Source organism: Hylobates moloch, unplaced genomic scaffold (assembly GCF_009828535.3).
Source record: "Hylobates moloch isolate HMO894 unplaced genomic scaffold, HMol_V3 SCAFFOLD_4, whole genome shotgun sequence".
Lineage (NCBI taxonomy): Eukaryota > Metazoa > Chordata > Mammalia > Primates > Hylobatidae > Hylobates > Hylobates moloch.
In genome coordinates, this window is record NW_026652279.1 from 6,280,302 (window position 1) to 6,298,391 (window position 18,090).

An 18,090-nucleotide genomic window follows, 5' to 3' on the forward strand; every position below is an offset into this window, starting at 1 on the left:
GGACTGCTTTGAAGCCTCCTCCTGCCCTGCCCCCTTCTTCCCTCCCTTCCCAACTCATCTCTCGAACTGCATTGAAAACACCGAGGTCAGTGACAGTGAAGGCTAACTAGGAGATGCAGCTTAGGGGGAATTTAATCCAATTCAGTTGGAGAGACATGCATCTTCCTGTACCATGAAATTCCATTTTGATCTCAGCATGTGCTGATGGAGTAATGAAATAAAGACAACACTCTGCAAATGGCTGGTGAGTCTAATGATGGTTTTTATGGGGGTTTTAGAAGGGCTATTAGATTGCGCATTCCTTTCCTATAAGGCAAAACCACCCAGCAGACCTTGGGAGATGAACCGTTTTGTCATTCTTCTCTCCCTTCCCCCAGCATCTGCCAGCCTTTGTCCCTCCTGGTATAAATAACTTCACACATAAAAGAGCAAACTGTCAGTAGCCTGAAAGCTAACGGTAAAGCTGGACGCCTGGCACTGTGGCCCCAGCCGGATGGTGGTGAGTCACAGCTGTATAATTCATGGTCCTGCAGTGAAAAGGATCAGCGCATGCTCTAGGTTAACAGGCCAGAAAGGGAGCTGAAGAAACAGGGCCAGTGAAAGACTTTTAAAAGCATCTTGAGTTTTCCTTTAACAATCAGCCTTGTATTTGGGTGATATCCAGGGCATGCCAGTAAAAGGCAAAAAGACAGGAATGGGATCAGGTAGCTTCTGGAGCACACCCTTCATCAGTATCTGCACGCAAATCTGCTTCAGTGTCTTGAAGATTCAAATAATGATTCTGATGGGGACAACAGCTACCATTTGCTGAGGACCTATTTTGTGTCGGCTTTCTCCTAGGATCCTTACAAAGATGAATTCACTTCTTCTCTGTTAGCTACTTTAGACTTGGGCAGAAGCATCCCCATGTTACAGCTAAGAAAACTGATGCTCGAGATGCCCAAGGTTACAGAGTTAAGTGACAGAGTCAAGATGTGGCCTCATCTATTCCTCGCAATGTGGCTTTTCCATTAGCCAACAGTAATGGCTCTCAAGCTTTGTCATGCATGAGAAACACCTAAAAGCTCTCTTGAAACAGATTGCTGGGCTCCATCTTCAGAGTTCTGGTTTATTTGGTCTGGGGCAAGTCCCAAGAGTCTACATTTAACACGTTCCCCAGTGATACTAGTGCCACTGGTCTGGGAACCTCATTTTGAAAATCACCGGACGAGGCAGACCAAATCTGCGTAATCAAGCCATCATTCCATGTAACGACCCCGCTCAAATGTCACTTCTGCAGAGAGACTTTTCTTAGCCATCCAATATAAAGTAGATAGATTCTCTAAATCAGGGGTCTGTGTTTCAAATCAGTCCCCCTTCCTGTTTTTGTAAGTAAAGTTTTATTGTCACATGGCCATGCCCATTTGTTCACCTATTGTCCATGCCTGCTTTCATATTACAACATCAGAGTTGGGTATTTGCCACTGAGAATGTATAATCCATGAAGCCTATATTTACTATCTAGATCTTTACAGACAAAGCCTGTCAACTCCTTGCTCTAGATCATATCTCCCTTTCTTATTGCTTTGTTAATAGACATCAGTCTCTGAATGTGTCTTGTTATTCAGCTATTAAGTTGTCTGTCAGCTCCACAAAGGCAGAAGTACTTGTTTTTCTATTCACAGCTGTCCCCTAGTGCCTAGGAAAGTACTTGGCATACAGTTGGCAGTCAATAAATATTTGCTGAATGAATGCCACTATTGAGTGCCCAGGTACGTGACGCTGTCTGTACCAGTAACATGAGAGCCCCTGGAGGAAGTACAGTAAAGCCAGGGTAAGAGAGTGAGAAGAGATAAGGATAAACAGAGATTTGTCGATAGGGAAACAAATCTTTGAAGCAATGCCATGCTGCTTCCTGCAGTGGTGGGGAAACTGGAGGTGGGGAAAAGATGAATTCCTTAGTCACCAAGGTCAACCTCAGATTAGGAGAAATTTCCCATCCCTAAGAATGAAAGAGCCTGTGTGACTCATGCTGCTCCCCTCCTCCAACTCACACCAAGTCTGCTCTCTTGGATCTGATTCCCCGAGTGGAGCAATGTGCACGCTCTTCACTGTGCATGAGGAAAGGGTGGAGAAGAAAGAGCCTGCACGGCACCGGAATCAGACAAATGGCCAGTTTAAGTCCCGTCTTTGTCCCTCGCTGACTGTGGCATCTTGGTCAAGTTTCTGATCCTGTGAACCTCAATGATTTCAACGGAGAAATAGAAGATTTTGTACCAAGGATTAAATGGGATTGTTTATTCATGCAAACCCTGTTTATTAAATGGCTAGTATGTGCCCAGCATTATTTTTGGTACTGAGCATAGAGTGGTGAATAAGACAATGTCCGTCTCTAACAGACTCACATTTTGGAAGGTAGTACGGACATAAATAAATGTAAGTAGAGTACTAGCTATGAATTTAACATATGGAAGATGTTACCTCTGTAGTCAAATGGGGACTCTCTGTTGCCCTATCTGCACTTGGGGCAGAAACATCAAGGGGATGGATGATCAAGCGCCTCCAATTTCCCAGGGGCAAGCAAGGTAGTAGGACTGTCCCGCCTTCATGTCCAGGGGTGTCTTGGCAAGCACTGAGCACTGCATGGGCTCCATTCATTTCTCCCCAGTCTTCCAACATTCTCCCCAAATTCTTTGTGCACAAAGTTGGTACTGATTTTATTTCACTTCTGAGTTTCACTCAAATGAATACATTAACTTCTGTAACAAATGAGATCTCTGCATAGTAGGCTTCTTCAGTAGCAGCTCAAATACTGCCTCCCCAGAGATGCCGGACCTGACCCATCAGGCTAAATCAGCCAATCCCCCCAGCACCCTGCTTCACATCAATGATCTCAGAAGCTGTTTATTTTTGTTTTGTTTTGTTTTTATAGGATACATTAAGTGAGAAGCAACTTGTAAAGCACCCAGGAAAATATCTGACACATGTAAGAGTTTTCTAAATATTTACATCCCTATTCTTAATATCACTATGTTTTTCTAAAAAAATCACAACCTGAAATTATCTTATTTATTTGTTTTCTAATTATTTGTCTTTACTCTTCACATAACTGCAGTGCAGCAGAAACCTTAAGTCTCTTGTTTATTGTTTTGTCCCCAGTGCCCAGAACACTGCCTGACACATAGTAGGTATAAAATAAATATCCTTAAATAGGTGAATGAGTGAACAAAAAAAGCCCAATGACCATTTCCTTTTCACCCAATTTTCTAGCATGCTCTCTCATTCATTCCTTGGACTCTCACAGGGAAAATCAAGCGGAATGCTGCCAAGAAGCCCATAGCCAAACCATTAGAGACAGGTACTAACAAGGTTCCAACTGGCACAGAGGCCAAATCAAGGAGCCCCTGCTGACCTGTTGATCCCCTAAGGGAGATGTGTAGAATATTCTTTGTGGGAAGACTCCCTTTGCACTCTGAGAAGCCTACAGAAAATTCCCCAAGGACTCATTCCTCCCAGGTCTGAGGACTGTGATGTTACAGGAGATCTCAGGCACCAAGGAAGGTGGGTGGCAGAGCTCAGTACTTCAGCAGATAGTCCCAAAGCCTGCTTGGGGCATTAGAGAATTCAGAATCAAGAGGCTCCATCTGGGGCCCTGAATAACTTCTTCAGGCTCCACAGAGGCAGAGAACTTCACTGGGACAAACTTGTATCTTTATAACAATCCCGCAGCAGAAGGCCTGGGAAACAGAAAGCTTCCCATATTGGCAGAATTCAAAACTACTTTATGAAAACCTTTTGAGAAGGCTGAGAAGGACTCTAGGATTCCTACAGACCCTATGCTTAACCCGCCTTCTCCATCTCCATGTAACCTTCCTCTTTCGCGGAAGCCAAACGTTCCTTCTGCTCCTCTTTGAGCTGGCTCAGGGCAATAGTCATTAGTTAGTCACACACTATACTATTTCACAAGAAAGGTGGGAAGGAAACAACTGACGTATTGAGCAACTTCTATGTGCAGACAGAGGGCCAGGAGCATTATAAGCACTCTCTCATCCGTGGCCAGATCAGCCCTGTGATCTCCAGGTCTAATAGTACCGGCTCCAAAGTCAGGTTGTCTGAGATTGTATCTGTCTCTGCTACTCACTAGCTGTGTGATCTTGGGCAAGTTATTTAACTTCTCTGAGCCTTGCTTCACTCACCCTACAGTGAAGACAGGAAGAGTAATGACTAAATAAGGTCGGTTGAGTATTAAACGAGATAACACATGCAAAGTGTTAAAAAGGATGGTGGGTCCATAGCAAGTGTTCAATGAGAGTTTAATAACTTTTCCATCATCATTGTCATCTTCATCAAGAGGAAACTGAGGGTCCCAGAGATTTAACAACTTTACTGTGGTCAGAAAGTGGTGGAGTAGTAGAGAGATTTGCCTGATTCCAGCAGCAAGGCTCTTCCCGCTGGACCGTGCTGTTTCCTCCTCATGCCATGGCTCCCACTGGGCTCCTGAGATTCGGATTGGGACATAAATGGTGCCTGGGTTTGGATACACAGTGGGCTTCTGCCAGACCCACTGCTCCTTCCACCCTGCTCCAGACCCAGAGACTTGGAGCTGGTGGAGCTGCCTCAGGTTTGCTAAGTGCAGCCCTTGGCAAGATGTCACCCTCTCTGGCCTTTCACAACCTAAGCAAACTCTGAAGCAGTTGGGATGGTTAGGGGAATCTGCTTAGAATACAAATCTTTAGGAGCAGCTGAGGGAACAGAAATAATTGATATGGAATAATCCTTTATGTCGAAAATAATGCCACAGGCTTTTATCTCTTCAGTGTGATGCGACCTGAACATTTCTGCTTCTACAGAGGACCCCTGTCGTCGGCCTATCTCTTAACAAATGTTTGCTGGGTGCTGGCCATGTGTCAGGCACTGTGCCAGGTGCTGGGAGGATTCCTAAACAACAAAGCATGCAAGATTCCTGCCCTCCTGGACCTTAAAGGAAAGTAGGGAAGCCAAACATTAAACAAATAACTATACCAATAAGTATCTAATTACAAGTTTTCTAAGTGTTAATAACAAAAATTGCTGGGTTTGCTACAAAGCATGTAACAGAGAACCTAATCTTGAATTAGGGGCTAGCCAAAGTAGTTCTTTGAGGAGATACATTTAATCTGACACCTGATGGATGAGTAATAGTCACTAAAATAAAAGCCAAATAAAGAATTTTATACACTCTCAAAAGAGATATTTTATAGCTTTACAGGGCTCAAATCCAACTAATTCATACCCCTGTCTCTGGGTAGTACTGGACGTTCTATTTTACCACTTACGAGACAATGCTTTGGAAAGCCAAAAACTAGGCAATCACACCTGGTATCTACTCTTCATCCTTCCTGCGACAGTTTGAAGTGAAAGTTGAGTGTTCTGGATGATGAATCTAATTGCAACTTATTCTGTGCTAAAACATAGTTATGGTCAAGGTAAAATTACTAACCTTTGGAGATATTCATATTTGAGAACCCTCCATGAACACTTGGGAGTATCCAAAACATCAATGAAAAAGACATCCACTCAGGAGAAGCAATCTGATGGCCTCTTCAGAGTTTCATGGAGCAGCAAGGAGGAGAACTAATATAAAATCCACAGGCATCCAATGAAAACTATCCACCCACAGGACACACCAGTTATGCCCTTCCTGGAGGGTGGTGTAGCATCATGAATCTAAAACCTTAGAGAAGCTTACACATGACCACTACACCTCCAGAAACTAAGCTTATGGAGAGGAGCAGGCACATGTATAAAATGCATAAGGTTAGCTGCTGCTGTCTTGTAATATAGAGGAAAGCCACCAATAAATGCAAGTGGTCAAAACTAAACCCTCAGCTCCATGGTGCTCAATGATGGTACTCTTAGCATTTGGGATGGGTCCATTCTCCTTTGCGCAGGATCATCTGGTACTTTTTGGGATGCTTAGCATCTCAAGGCCCCATGCATAGGCTAGTGGAGTCCTCTAGTCATTTAGACAGTAATTGCCCTCTCCCAAACATACATTTCCGAATGCCCTCTAGAGGTAGTGGTATCACTCCAGGTTACAACCTACCAACAGAAAACTATCGAACCATTACAAAGGATAATCCAGATCAAAATATACTGATGCAGAAAAATGTTCACAATATATGGCCTAGAAAAGACAGCTCAGGATAAGTGGAGAGCATCATCACATTTTTGTCCAAATCAAAGCAGAAATATACTTCTACACACATAGAAACTTGAATATACAGGCTGATATGGTTTGGCTGTGTCCCCACCCAAATCTCATCTTGAATTCCCATGTGTTGTGAGAGGTACCGAGTGGGAGGTAACTGAATCATAGGGGCAGGTCTTTCCCATGATGGCCTTGTGATAGTAAGTCTCACGAGATCTGATGGTTACTATAAGGGGGAGTTTTCCTGCACAAGCTCTCTTTGCTTGCTGCCATCCATGTAAGACATGACTTGTTTCTCCTTGCTTTCTGCCATCATTGTGAGGCCTCCCCAGCCATGTGGAACTGTAAGTCCAGTTAAACCTCTTTCTTTCGTAAATTGTCCATTCTTGGGTATCTCTTTATCAGTAGTGTGAAAACAGACTAATACACAGGCAAAAAGGTTGAAACACAATTTTCCTTGGTTGGTGGAATTATGAGTGATTTTCATTTGCTTTCCTGGATGTCTCACATTTTTTTCTTTTCTCTTTTAATGAACAAGTCTTCCTTTTATAAAAGATGAAAAAGTTATTTTTGGTTCAGAGAACAAAAAGGTGACTCTCCACGGCCAGCTGGTCATGCAGTTCCAGTTCTCATTTTGATTTAGTGAAGATGGCAGGATCTGCCTCAGGGATCTCCTCAAGCAGCGTGGGATCCCCACTTTTTCACTCTGCTGAATATTCGACCATATTACAAGGCAGCAACTGTTGTAAGCTGGAACTAGAGCATGGTAGGTGCTCAATAAATACTTGGTAAATTGAGTCATCCTTTTTTATCTTGATTGGGCCAGAATTCTGCTGAGATATCCTCCAGTTTTTAACATCACTTTCACCCAGTGGTTCTCCTATTCCCCAGGAACATTGAGTAATGTCTGGAGACATGTTTGGTTGCCTCAAATGGGAAGTGCTTTTGGTATCTAGTGGGTAGAGGCCAGGGATGCTGCTAAGCATCCTACACAATGCAGAGGACAGTCACCACAGAAAAGAATTATCCTGTCCAAAATGTCAATAGTGCTGAGGCTGAGAAATCCTCTTCACCATTTGCCCTTCTTATAGCTTGTTAATTATTTTCTAAGTTCTTATATTAATATTATCTACTGTAAATGTTTCATCCTAGCACCTCGAAGAGATAGGGTATACACTATTCACTGTTTGAGTTTGAAATGAAATTGAAGCCTTAAGAATGTCTTCAGACCAGGCGTGGTGGCCCATCCTGTTATCTCAGCACTTTGGGAGAACTGCTTGAGGTCAGGAGTTCAAGACCAGCCTGGGCAACATAGTGAGACCCCCCCTCTTCTGTACAAAAAATAAAAAAATTAGCTGGGTGTGGCAGCATGTGCCTGAAGTCCCAGCTACTTAGGACTGAGGCAAGAGGATTCCCTTGAGCCCAGGAGTTCAAGGTTGCAGTGAGCTATGATCGTACCACTGCACTCCAGCCTGGGTGGCAGCAAAACCCTGTCTCTTAAAAAATAAAAATTAAAAAAAATTAAAAAAGACTTCAGATGGTCAACTAGGGGCAGATTCCAGCCCTCTGTTCTGCTACCATTAAACACCTTATTTGGAGTGAGCAGAGGCAAAGGATCTGAACAACTTCTCTGATTAGTTTTCAGTTCAGTCATTAGAGATCACAGGATAAATGCCTTTCCGTTCTGGCATCGTCTGTTATATTTATTATTTTCCCACTATTTTTAAAAGGTTGGGTTTTACAGCTAGAGAATTTTTATGAAATTAAATGCCCATATTCAAGAACACTTCCCTAAAAGGGAGGTGACTTTCGTTTGCATTATATTCAATTGAAGGCATTTCTCAGGAGAAATAAAATAATAAAGAGTATCACCTGAAGGTATATTACCAACCTATGACCTGGGAGTGAAATGAAAGGTTTCTAACAAAAATAAAAGTACATTACTCTCAACCCTAACTAGTCTTTAATATTTTTGCCTCCAGGACAAAGCATTTTTACACTCACTATAATTTCTCTTGATATAAAAACAGACTTTCTCAGACAGCTAATATGATATTAAACATCAGAATTTTTATTAGTGAAGGGCATTTAGGAACTCAATTTTTTCTTACAGCATACAGCTTTCTAAAAAAAAACCTTTAAATTCAAAAACAGTGCTATACGTAATAGACTTTAAAAGATCTTCCAATTTAAAAATTTGAAGCCCATTTCTTACATGCAGTATGACCCCTTCAAACACCATTAATATAGATGCATATTTTATTAGGTGCTATAGAATTCTTAAAATAACTTGAGAAGATTTTCTCTCTCTGCGGAGCTATTTCCTTTTCTAATCATTCGTGTCATAAAGATTTGAGTAGGTGTAGGAAATAGGGAAAACCATCCAAAGAACAACAGAATTATTAGAGATAGGACTACCCGTTCATTTGACATAATTCAAACCACTTGTTCAATGGCACTAATCATTTTCTTTCAAAACAAATTGAAGAAATTTCAGATTTATGCTTCCCAAAGACATTCATTTTGGATGAGTCAAGGGACCTCCAAAAATACCATTAGCACTCACTTTTGAAATCATAAATTTAATCAAAACCCTACCTCTGCAATTGTCTTTTTTCTTGGGTCAATATGAGTAGAAAGTTTTCTCTGAATCTGCATTTCATAGAATGACGTTTAATGGTCTTAGAGAAAACTCTATTTAAGCAGGAAACTGACAAAAGCTTAACTCTAGAAAATTCAGAGCCCAATTTAGCAAGAAGCAACATCCTTCAGGTAAACAAAAGAAAGATGGGCTGCTTAAAGCAGAAGTTGTTGGAAATAAGGTTAGCAAGAAAATGAAACAAGCTCCCAGGCGTATCTAGGTATGAAAACACACTTCTCAAGTACTGGTGGTAGAATGGCAATGTCAAACAAAGTTATGCAGTCAGCCACTACCTCTCTGAGTGTCTAAACTCAATCAAACACTCTCATTCTTCTTAAACTAATTATTTAATATTAAAATCTTTACTAAAACAGAAGATATAACCTCAACCTACAAACTGGGAGAAAGCACTCATTTCTTCCTGTTAATAACCCAACAGAGAATTGCCTTCAATTCTCATGGAGATTATTTTCTGGAAGTGTTTCTATTCTAAGACATTTTCTCCCCTGTAGTGAGAATTAGAACAGAGATCACAAAATGGAAGTGCCTGTAGGTTTCAGGAAGGTAACACAAAAGAATAAAAAGGACTTTGCAGAGACGGGAATGATTTGGTATAATCAAGTTTTGTTTTGTCTAAAAGGAATGGCCATCACTCAACTCCAACCAATTATATCCTTACAGGAATGAGATTCCAGATCTTCAAAATTTCAAGACATAAATATAAACTTTTACATGAAAAAATCTCTAATTTTGAAGTATTAGTAGCTAATTAAATTTTAAAACAATACCTTGCTGGCTAAACAAATCCTGCCTGTGTCCCTGATTTCATCTGCCAATTTGCAACTTCAAAATTAGAAGAAAATGAGCTATGGCTAATCAGTGAGTTTATATTAGTATCACTACTCTTAAGTTATGGGTGAATTCTTGGGTTCTCCTTTATTATAAATAATTTTCTCTATCCAGTCTATCATTGATGGGCATTTAGGTTCATACCATGTCTTTACTATTATGAATAGTGCTGCAATGAACATACGGGTGCATGTGTCTTTATAATAGAATGATTTATATTCCTTTGGGTATATAACCAGTAATGGGATTGCTGGGTCAAATGGTATTAATATTTTTAGGTCTTTGAGGAATTGTCACACTGTCTTCCACGATGGCTGAACTCATTTATGCTCCCACCAACAATGTATAAGCGTTCCTTTAAGTATCTGTTCATGTCCTTTGCCCGCTTTTTAATGGGGTTGTTTGGTTTTTCTTGTAAATTTGTTTAAGTTCCTTATAGAGTCTAGCTATTAGAATCATATACACAATGGAATACTATGCAGCCATAAAAAAGTACAAGATCATATCCTTTGGAGGAACATGCATAGAGTTGGAGGCCATTACCCTTAGCAAACTAATGGAGAAACAAAACCAAATACTGCAAGTTCTCATGCAGTAGGAGCTAAATGATGAGAACACATGGACACGTAGTGGGGAACAACACACACTGGGCCCTATCAGAGAATGAAGGCTGGGAGGAGGGAGATGGTCAGGAAAAATAACTAATGGGTACTAGGCCTAATATCTGGGTGATGAAATAATCTGTACAACAAACTCCCATGACACCAGTCTACCTGTGTGACAAACTTGCACACGTACCCATGAACTGAAAATAAAGTTAAAAAAAAAAGCTAAAAAAAAAAAAAAAAGAATTTTCCCTAAAAGCATTATCACACCTAAAGTTTCCAAGTTAAAATTTCAAGGGCTGACGGCCGGGTGCGGTGGCTCACGCCTGTAATCCCAGCACTTTGGGAGGCCAACAGGGGTGGATCATGAGGCCAGGAGATCGAGACCGTCCTGGCTAACATGGTGAAACCCCATCTCTACTAAAAATACAAAAAAATTAGCTGGGCGTGGTGGCAGGTGCCTGTAGTCCCAGCTACTCGGGAGGCTGAGGCAGGAGAATGGCGTGAAGCCGGGAGGCAGAGCTTGCAGTGAGCCAAGATCGCGCCACTGCACTCCAGTCTGGGCGACAGAGCGAGATGCCATCTCAAATAAATAAATAAATAAAACAAAAAAAAATTTCAAGGGCTGTTTAAACTTTAAAACGTTTTTGTCGGACATAGAGAAGATGTCCTGAGAAAGAAATTTTATGTGTCAGAGGAAGTCGACAGTGGTCAAATGCTTCAGATTCTGGCACTTCAGATTCTCACAGGAAACATCATGAAAATACCCAGCTTATAAAATAGCTTCTTAAATCACATGGGGCTGGTGGAGGAGAAAATTTTAAGTACCAAGAAATATAAGAGGCCGTATGTCACTGAGAAAAATGTGGTACACCTCTGAGACGTTTCTAGACAATCCTGGTAACAGTTAATAATGACAACACAGAATGAATTAGCAACGGATCACTCCTGGCTCAATTTCATTTCCCTTCCTCATTTTCCACTGGGGCCCCTGGCATCTTCAACATATTTAGCCCTGCCACTTCTCTGAATCAGCAAAGTCTACTCTTCCTACAGAACTGGAATGAGGAAGGACCAGTAAGACAAAGTGAAACACCCAAACCACCAGCACCCTCCCATCCAGAATGGTACCTGTTCAGGCTTCAGACCCGGCGGGACCCAGGCATACTCTTCCAAAGCACAGCCTGAGTCATCATCTGAGGTCGAGTTTCTTTGAAAGTCAAACATGAGTTTGCTGATGGTCTTCTCCATCTCCAGAGGCATCACTGTCACCATGTGCTCCTCCTGGGGACACTTGCAGTGCAGGCAGATCTTCCTGCAGGCAGTAAAGGTATAAGGTGAGAAAGAAGAAAAAACCTTTTTTTTTTTTTTTTTTTCCCAAGAGCCTGCCAGTCACTAGCCCTTGGATCCCAAACCATAAACACATTCCTCGGCAATGGGCATCAGGCAAAGGCATCGCGAGCAGTGTTCCAGAACATGCCTGTCTTTGCAGAGGGCGTGGTACACGCATGTGAAAACAGCATGAAAGGTCAGAGGCCACCAGGTATGCATGCTAAGGGTGTTTACATGTGGACCCCAGCCTTCTCTTCTAAATCAATACCCCAAGAGGAATGGTAATGTAGTTTTTATTTTACTAAGTAGACCACCAGATATGGCCCATGACCACAATTTCCTTCACTGTAATAGCAATTAAATATACATAATACATATGTTGACCAGAAATGTCACTTGTAGATTTAACAAATACCGACAACATACTGCTTTTATAAAAAGCTCCTAAGCCCCGGAAAATGGAGAAGATGGTTTTAAAAATGCACGTAAAATGTTCTTTAAGAAGAAGAGCAAACATACATATTTTTTCTCATGAAACGTATCTGGCCCTAAGATCTCATTGGAAAGACAATTTCACCTCCATTAAAGATCCCTGTAGGTTTGGAATTCTAATTAGAAACCCAAATTTTCCCCACGTTGGTGAGGTTTTTTATATACAAGAAGATCATGCATGTGAATTATTTCAAAAGGTAGCAGCCAAAGATAAAGATCTCCCAAACTGAACATTTCTCTTTTAAGGTTACCATCTGTTCTCTTATCCATAGCTACAGAAATGATGAAGCAATAAATATGTTGATGTCAGCAACATAAAAGCATTTCTAGCTTCCACCAATAAAATAAAAAGAGAAAAAAAAAGAATAGAGGAGGAAAATTTTAAGGAAATAAGTTATTCCATGTTCACTCTTTTTAAAATTATTAGTTTCAGTAGCACCTTATAAAGGTGATAAAAGAGCCCAGAATTTTAATCCCCAGATGTGCCTGAAGGTTCTGATAACAGCTTTGTGAAGATACAATGTACATACCATAAAACTCACCATTTCAAAGTGTACAATTCATGGACTCTTAATACATTCAGAGCTGTGAACCATCAGGAATTTTCATCCCCCCCCCAAAAGACACCCCAGGAGCATTGGCAGTTATTTCCCATATCCCTCTGCCCCCAGGCTCTGACAACCACTAATCTATTTTCTGTCTCTATGGTTTTGCCTCTTTTGGACATTTCATATAAATGCAATCATACAATATGTGGTTCTTTTGAAGTTGGCTTCTTTCACCCAGAATGACTTTTCAAGGTTAATCCAAGTTATAGCATGTATCAATCCTTCATTCCCTTTTATTGTTGAATAACATGCCATTGTATAGATATACCACATTTTCATTGATCAGTTGTGGACATTTGGACTATTTTCACCTATGGCTTTTATGAATAATGATGCTCTGATTACTTATATATAATTTTTTGTGTGGATATTTGTTTTGTTTTGTTTATCGAGACAGGTTCTCATTGTTTCCCAGGATGGAGTGCAGTGATGCAATCATGGCTCACTGCAGCCTTGACCTCCTGGGTTCAAGCGATCCTCCTGTCTTAGCCTCCCAAGTAGCTGGGACCACACAGGTGCATGCCACCACGCCTGGCTTTTTTTTTTTTTTTTTTGAGAGAGAGTCTTGCTCTGTCACCCAGGCTGGAGTGCAGTGGTGCCATCTCAGCTCACTGCAACCTCTGGCCTCCCAGGTTCATGCACTTCTCCTGCCTCAGCCTCCTGAGTAGCTGGGACTACAGGCACGCACCATCACACCCAGCTAATTTTTGTATTTTTAGTACAGACGGGGTTTCACCATGTTGGCCAGGCTGGTCTTGAACTCCTGACCTCATGATCCACCCGCATCGGCCTCCCAAAGTGCTGGGATTACAGGCGTGAGCCACTGCCCTCAGTCAGATATATGTTTTTAATTTTTTTTTTTTGAGATGGAGTCTCGCTCTGTCGCCCAGACTGGAGTGCAGTGGCGTGATCTCGGCTCACTGCAAGCTCCACCTCCTGGGTTCATGCCATTCTCATGCCTCAGTCTCCTGAGTAGCTGGGACTACAGGTGCCTGCCACCATGCCTAGCTAATTTTTTGTATTTTTAGTAGAGACCAGGTTTCACCGTATTAGCCAGGATGGTCTTGATCTCCTGACCTCGTGATCCGCCCACCTTGGCCTCCCAAAGTGCTAGGATTACAGGCGTGAGCCACCACGCCTGGCCAAAGTTTTTAATTCTTTTGGGTATATTCCTAGAAATGAAATTGCTAGGTCATGTGGCAACTTTAGATTTAACATTTTGAGGAACTCCCAAATTGTTGTCCGAAATATCTGCACCTTCGTACATTCCCACCATTGATGAATGAGCGTTCCATTTTCTCCACATTCTTGTCACATTTGCTATTGTCTGTCTTCTTTTATTGTAGCTACTATAGTGGGTATAAAGCAGTATTTAATTGTGGTTTTGATTTGCATTTCCCTAATGGCTAATGATGTTGAATATCTTTTTATGTGCGTGTTATGTATCTTCTTAGAATAGAGACATGTCTATACAAATCCTTAGACCATTTTTTTCATTGGGTTGTGTTCTAATTGTTGAGTTATAAGCGTTCTTCACATATTTTCTGGATACAAGTCCTTTATTAGATATATGATAGGAACATTTTTTCTTCCATTTTGTGGACTGTCTTTTCACTTTCTTGATGACATCTGTTGAGCACAAAAGTTTTTAATTTCGATGAAGTCTAATTTTTTTGTTGTTGCTGTTGCTTTTGTTTTTTAATCATTTCTAAGAAGCCACTGCATAACTCATGGTCATAAAGATGTATTCTTACATTTTAATTTAAGAGATGTATGGTTTTGGCTCTTACATTTAGGTCTATGGTCATTTTGAGTTAATTTTTGTATATGGCACTAAGTAGGAGTCTACCTTCATTCTCATGTGGCTATCCAGTTCTTTCAGCACTATTTATTGAAAAGAATAATCTTTCCTCTTTGAATTGCCTTGGTACCCTTGTCAAAAAATCAACTGACCATAGCTATAAGAGTTTATTCTGGACACTCGGTTCTATTCCAGTGGTCTGTATGTCCATCCTTGTGCCAGTACCACACTGTCTTGATGACTGCAGTTCTGCGGTAAGTTTTAAAATCATGAAGTATATATGAGTCATGCAATTTTTGTTCTTCTCTTAGAAAACTGTTTTGGCTCTTCTTCATCCCTTGCATTTGCATTCATAAAATATGAATTTTAGGATTAGTTTGTCAATTTGTGCAAAAAAAAAAAAAAGCCAGCTAGAGTTTTGATAGAGATACACTGACTTTGTAGATCAATTTATTAATTTGAAGAGTATTGCCATTTTAATGATATTAAGTCTGCCAATCCATGAACACAGGCTACCTTTCCATTTATTTCAATCTAATTTCTTTCAATGATATTTTGTGGTTTTTAGGCACAAGGCTTGCACTTCTTTTGAGTTTATTCTTAAGTATTTTATTCTTTTTGATGCTATTGTAATTAGAATTGTTCTCAATTTCACTTTCAGATAGTTATTGTATAGAAACATAAATGATTTTTATATTGATGTTAAATCATACAATCTTGCTAAAATTATTTATTAGTTGTATTAGTTTAGGTACTTGTGTGTGTGCATGTGTGTGTGTGCGTGTGTGTATTCTTTAGAATTTTCTATATATAAGACCATATCATGTGCAAATAGAGAGTTTTACTTTTTCCTTTTCAATCTGATGTCTTTTATTTCTTCCTCATGTCTTATTGCCCTGGTTAGAACCTCCAGTACAATGTTGAACAGAAGTAGCAAAGGTGGACATCTTTGTCATGTTCTTGATCTTAAGGGAAAGCACCGGTCTTTCAGCATTAAGTATTATGTTAGCCATGAGTTATTTGTAGATGCTCTTCCTCAAGTAGACGAAGTTCTCTTCTATGCTAGTTTGTTGTTTTTACCACAAAAGGGTGTTGGAGTTTGTCAAATGCATTTTCTGCATCTATCAAGATGATTATTTTATGTCTTTATTCTATTAATGTACGTTGTGCCTGAATTTCGACATAAAAATGTACTTGAAGAAACAAAATCAGTTTAGTCTAACCAAACTGATTTTGGCTTGTCAGATTCCCCCATTTTCTGCTTCTCATCAGATCAGAAATATACACAGACGGAATGCACACCTTGGATCTGGTTGGCATCTCCAAACTCAAAGAAGTTCCATCCAAACCCTGGTTGTTGCTTTTAAAAATAGTCAGAGCTCATTTGAACAGTAACTCTTTAATTAATCAGCTACTGCACAATGGTCAGGTCTCTTGGGAAGCAGTCAGTTTATTTCTGCAAGAAATTTTTATGCCAGTTTATGACTTAAGGAAAAACAAGTTTCAGTGTGTTTAAGTAAGTTGACTAAGCTCTTTGGTGACTAATGCTTTTTACTAGAAAGTCATACTTGAACGTCAAAATGTAGAAAACTTTTACTAAATTCAGTCCCAAAATATCCACCAATTAAACTCATTTATTCACATACTAATTATGCAGGGAAGAGCACACTAATGCTGGACGGACATGATTTAACGAACTGAGGCTCCAGGAGAAGGAATAAAGATAAGAAGAAAACAAAGGAGGAGTGCAGACTCAGATCCAGAATGAGCATCAACAAGTAGAGGGACTAACAGAAAAGAGAAGATGGGGAGGGCTAAGGCCCTATGTGGTCATTTAGCAAATAACTCGAGGTGGATGGATCACTTGAGGCCAGGAGTTTGAGACCAGCCTGGCCAAATGGTGAAACCATGTCTCCACTAAAAATACAGAAAAAAAAAAAAATCAGCTGGGCATGGTGGCGGGCACCTGTAGTCCCAGCTACTCAGGAGGTGGAGGCACCAGAATCGCTTGAACCCAGGAGGTGGAGGTTGCAGTGAGCCCAGATCGCATCACTGCACTCCAGCCTGGGTGACAGAGTGAGATGCTGTCTCAACACACACACACACACACACACACACAGACACACACACACACACACACACACTCTAAAACAAAAACAAAACAACAACAACAAAAACCCAAATAACTATCAAGCACTTACCATGTACCAAGGCCTGCTCTAGGTACTTGGGTACCCAACCAAGACAAAGATCCCTGCCCTCTTGGCCTACGTTCTCAGAGGGGAGAAACATACAATACACATAACAAGCCATTCAATCACAAAATATATTAAAGGCAGCAAGTGCTACTGAGAACCAGAAAGAAGGAGGATATGGGAGGTCAGGATGGGGAGGGGACATACACCGAGCCACATGCCTGGCATTTGAGTTGCTTTATACCTTACAAATATGATCCCAGACTCTTCCATCAGTCCTCCCAGGAAAGAAAATATTATCTCCACCTCCCACAGAAGAAAACAAAGGCCCAGAGTGGTTAAGTGGCTTGTAAGCAGTTAAGCAACTGAACTATTCAGAGCAGTTGATCAACCCTAAATAGTGAGCAGAACACGGACTCAAACTAGGCTCTATGTGACCACTGAACCAAAAAGTTACTTATAGAAAATCTATCTGATTCCAACCACAGAATACCCTTTTACTTCTGAACAACAACAGCAACAACAACAACAACAAAACCTCACACACGCACAAAAGCAAAACCAAAGAGGGGGGAAGAAAAGGAAAAAAAAAACCCAAAACCCTAAATAGTAACTCAAAGCCACAAGGACCTTATCTGTTTTCCATGCTAGCTGCCTGCCTTCCATTTCTCATTTATAATTAACTGGCACTCCCGTTGCAAGACATTTTTCTTTGTAAAGAATTTTCAACCTTTGAGTGATTCCATGACAACCTTTGATAATGGCTAATTTAATAACCTCCATCTATAAATTGGGAACCCAAGCCCAGACTCTCAGAAGGGGGCAGAGGGTCAGAAGTAACGCTAAGAGGATTTCTCTTCATTCCTGCATCTCTCCCCCTTTGGCAAAATGCACACAGCAACACCCAACAGCTCTCTTTCAACACACTGATTAAAGCTTTTAACCTGAATGAAACATATTCAGAAGTGTGTGGGGAAATATATGATTTGGCTTTTTTTTTAAAAAAATAGACATTTATGAAAATAGAACCTGCTAGTAAAGCAGGATTTCGTTAAAAAAAAAAAAAAAATACAAAGGGTGCATTGGTTTCATTCTGTCAGAGTTGACATTCTACCTGCACATAATTGGGTTTGTGAATGACAGGTTTCTGAGGAATAAGCCATGATTCAGAGAGGGGAGATTCTGCATTCTCCTCTACCCCAAAACAACCTCTGCAAATCCTCCACTCCAAAGTTGCAGCATTAAATCATGGCTTCCATATCTCAGAAGCCATAATCGGCCCTTCCATGGCATACACAGTATTGTCAGGTGGAGGCCCTCTATTTAACTATCTCCAAGTAGCTTGGTCATCTGCACCAGTGAACGTTATCATTTGGAAAATGACTAACAATCTATACC

General features: G+C 40.7%; 1 protein-coding gene and 1 long non-coding RNA gene across 2 annotated transcripts in view; one reads left to right on the forward strand and one right to left on the reverse strand.

Moving 5' to 3' along the window:
* The window catches only part of PRICKLE2 (prickle planar cell polarity protein 2), a 101,762-nt gene extending 90,171 nt beyond the window's left edge, over positions 1–11,591 (reverse strand). Inside the window, exon 1 of the mRNA XM_032149436.2 lies at positions 11,396–11,591. Coding sequence (XP_032005327.1) covers positions 11,396–11,539 — 144 coding nt within the window. The 5' untranslated portion in view covers positions 11,540–11,591. The remainder of the gene's footprint in view (positions 1–11,395) is intronic.
* LOC116466627 (uncharacterized) lies at positions 183–14,172 on the forward strand. The gene is made up of 4 exons (XR_004247612.2): positions 183–244; positions 2,912–2,965; positions 6,813–6,935; positions 11,321–14,172. It is a non-coding gene; the product is annotated as an uncharacterized LOC116466627 (long non-coding RNA).
* Positions 14,173–18,090: the final 3,918 nt, after the last annotated feature.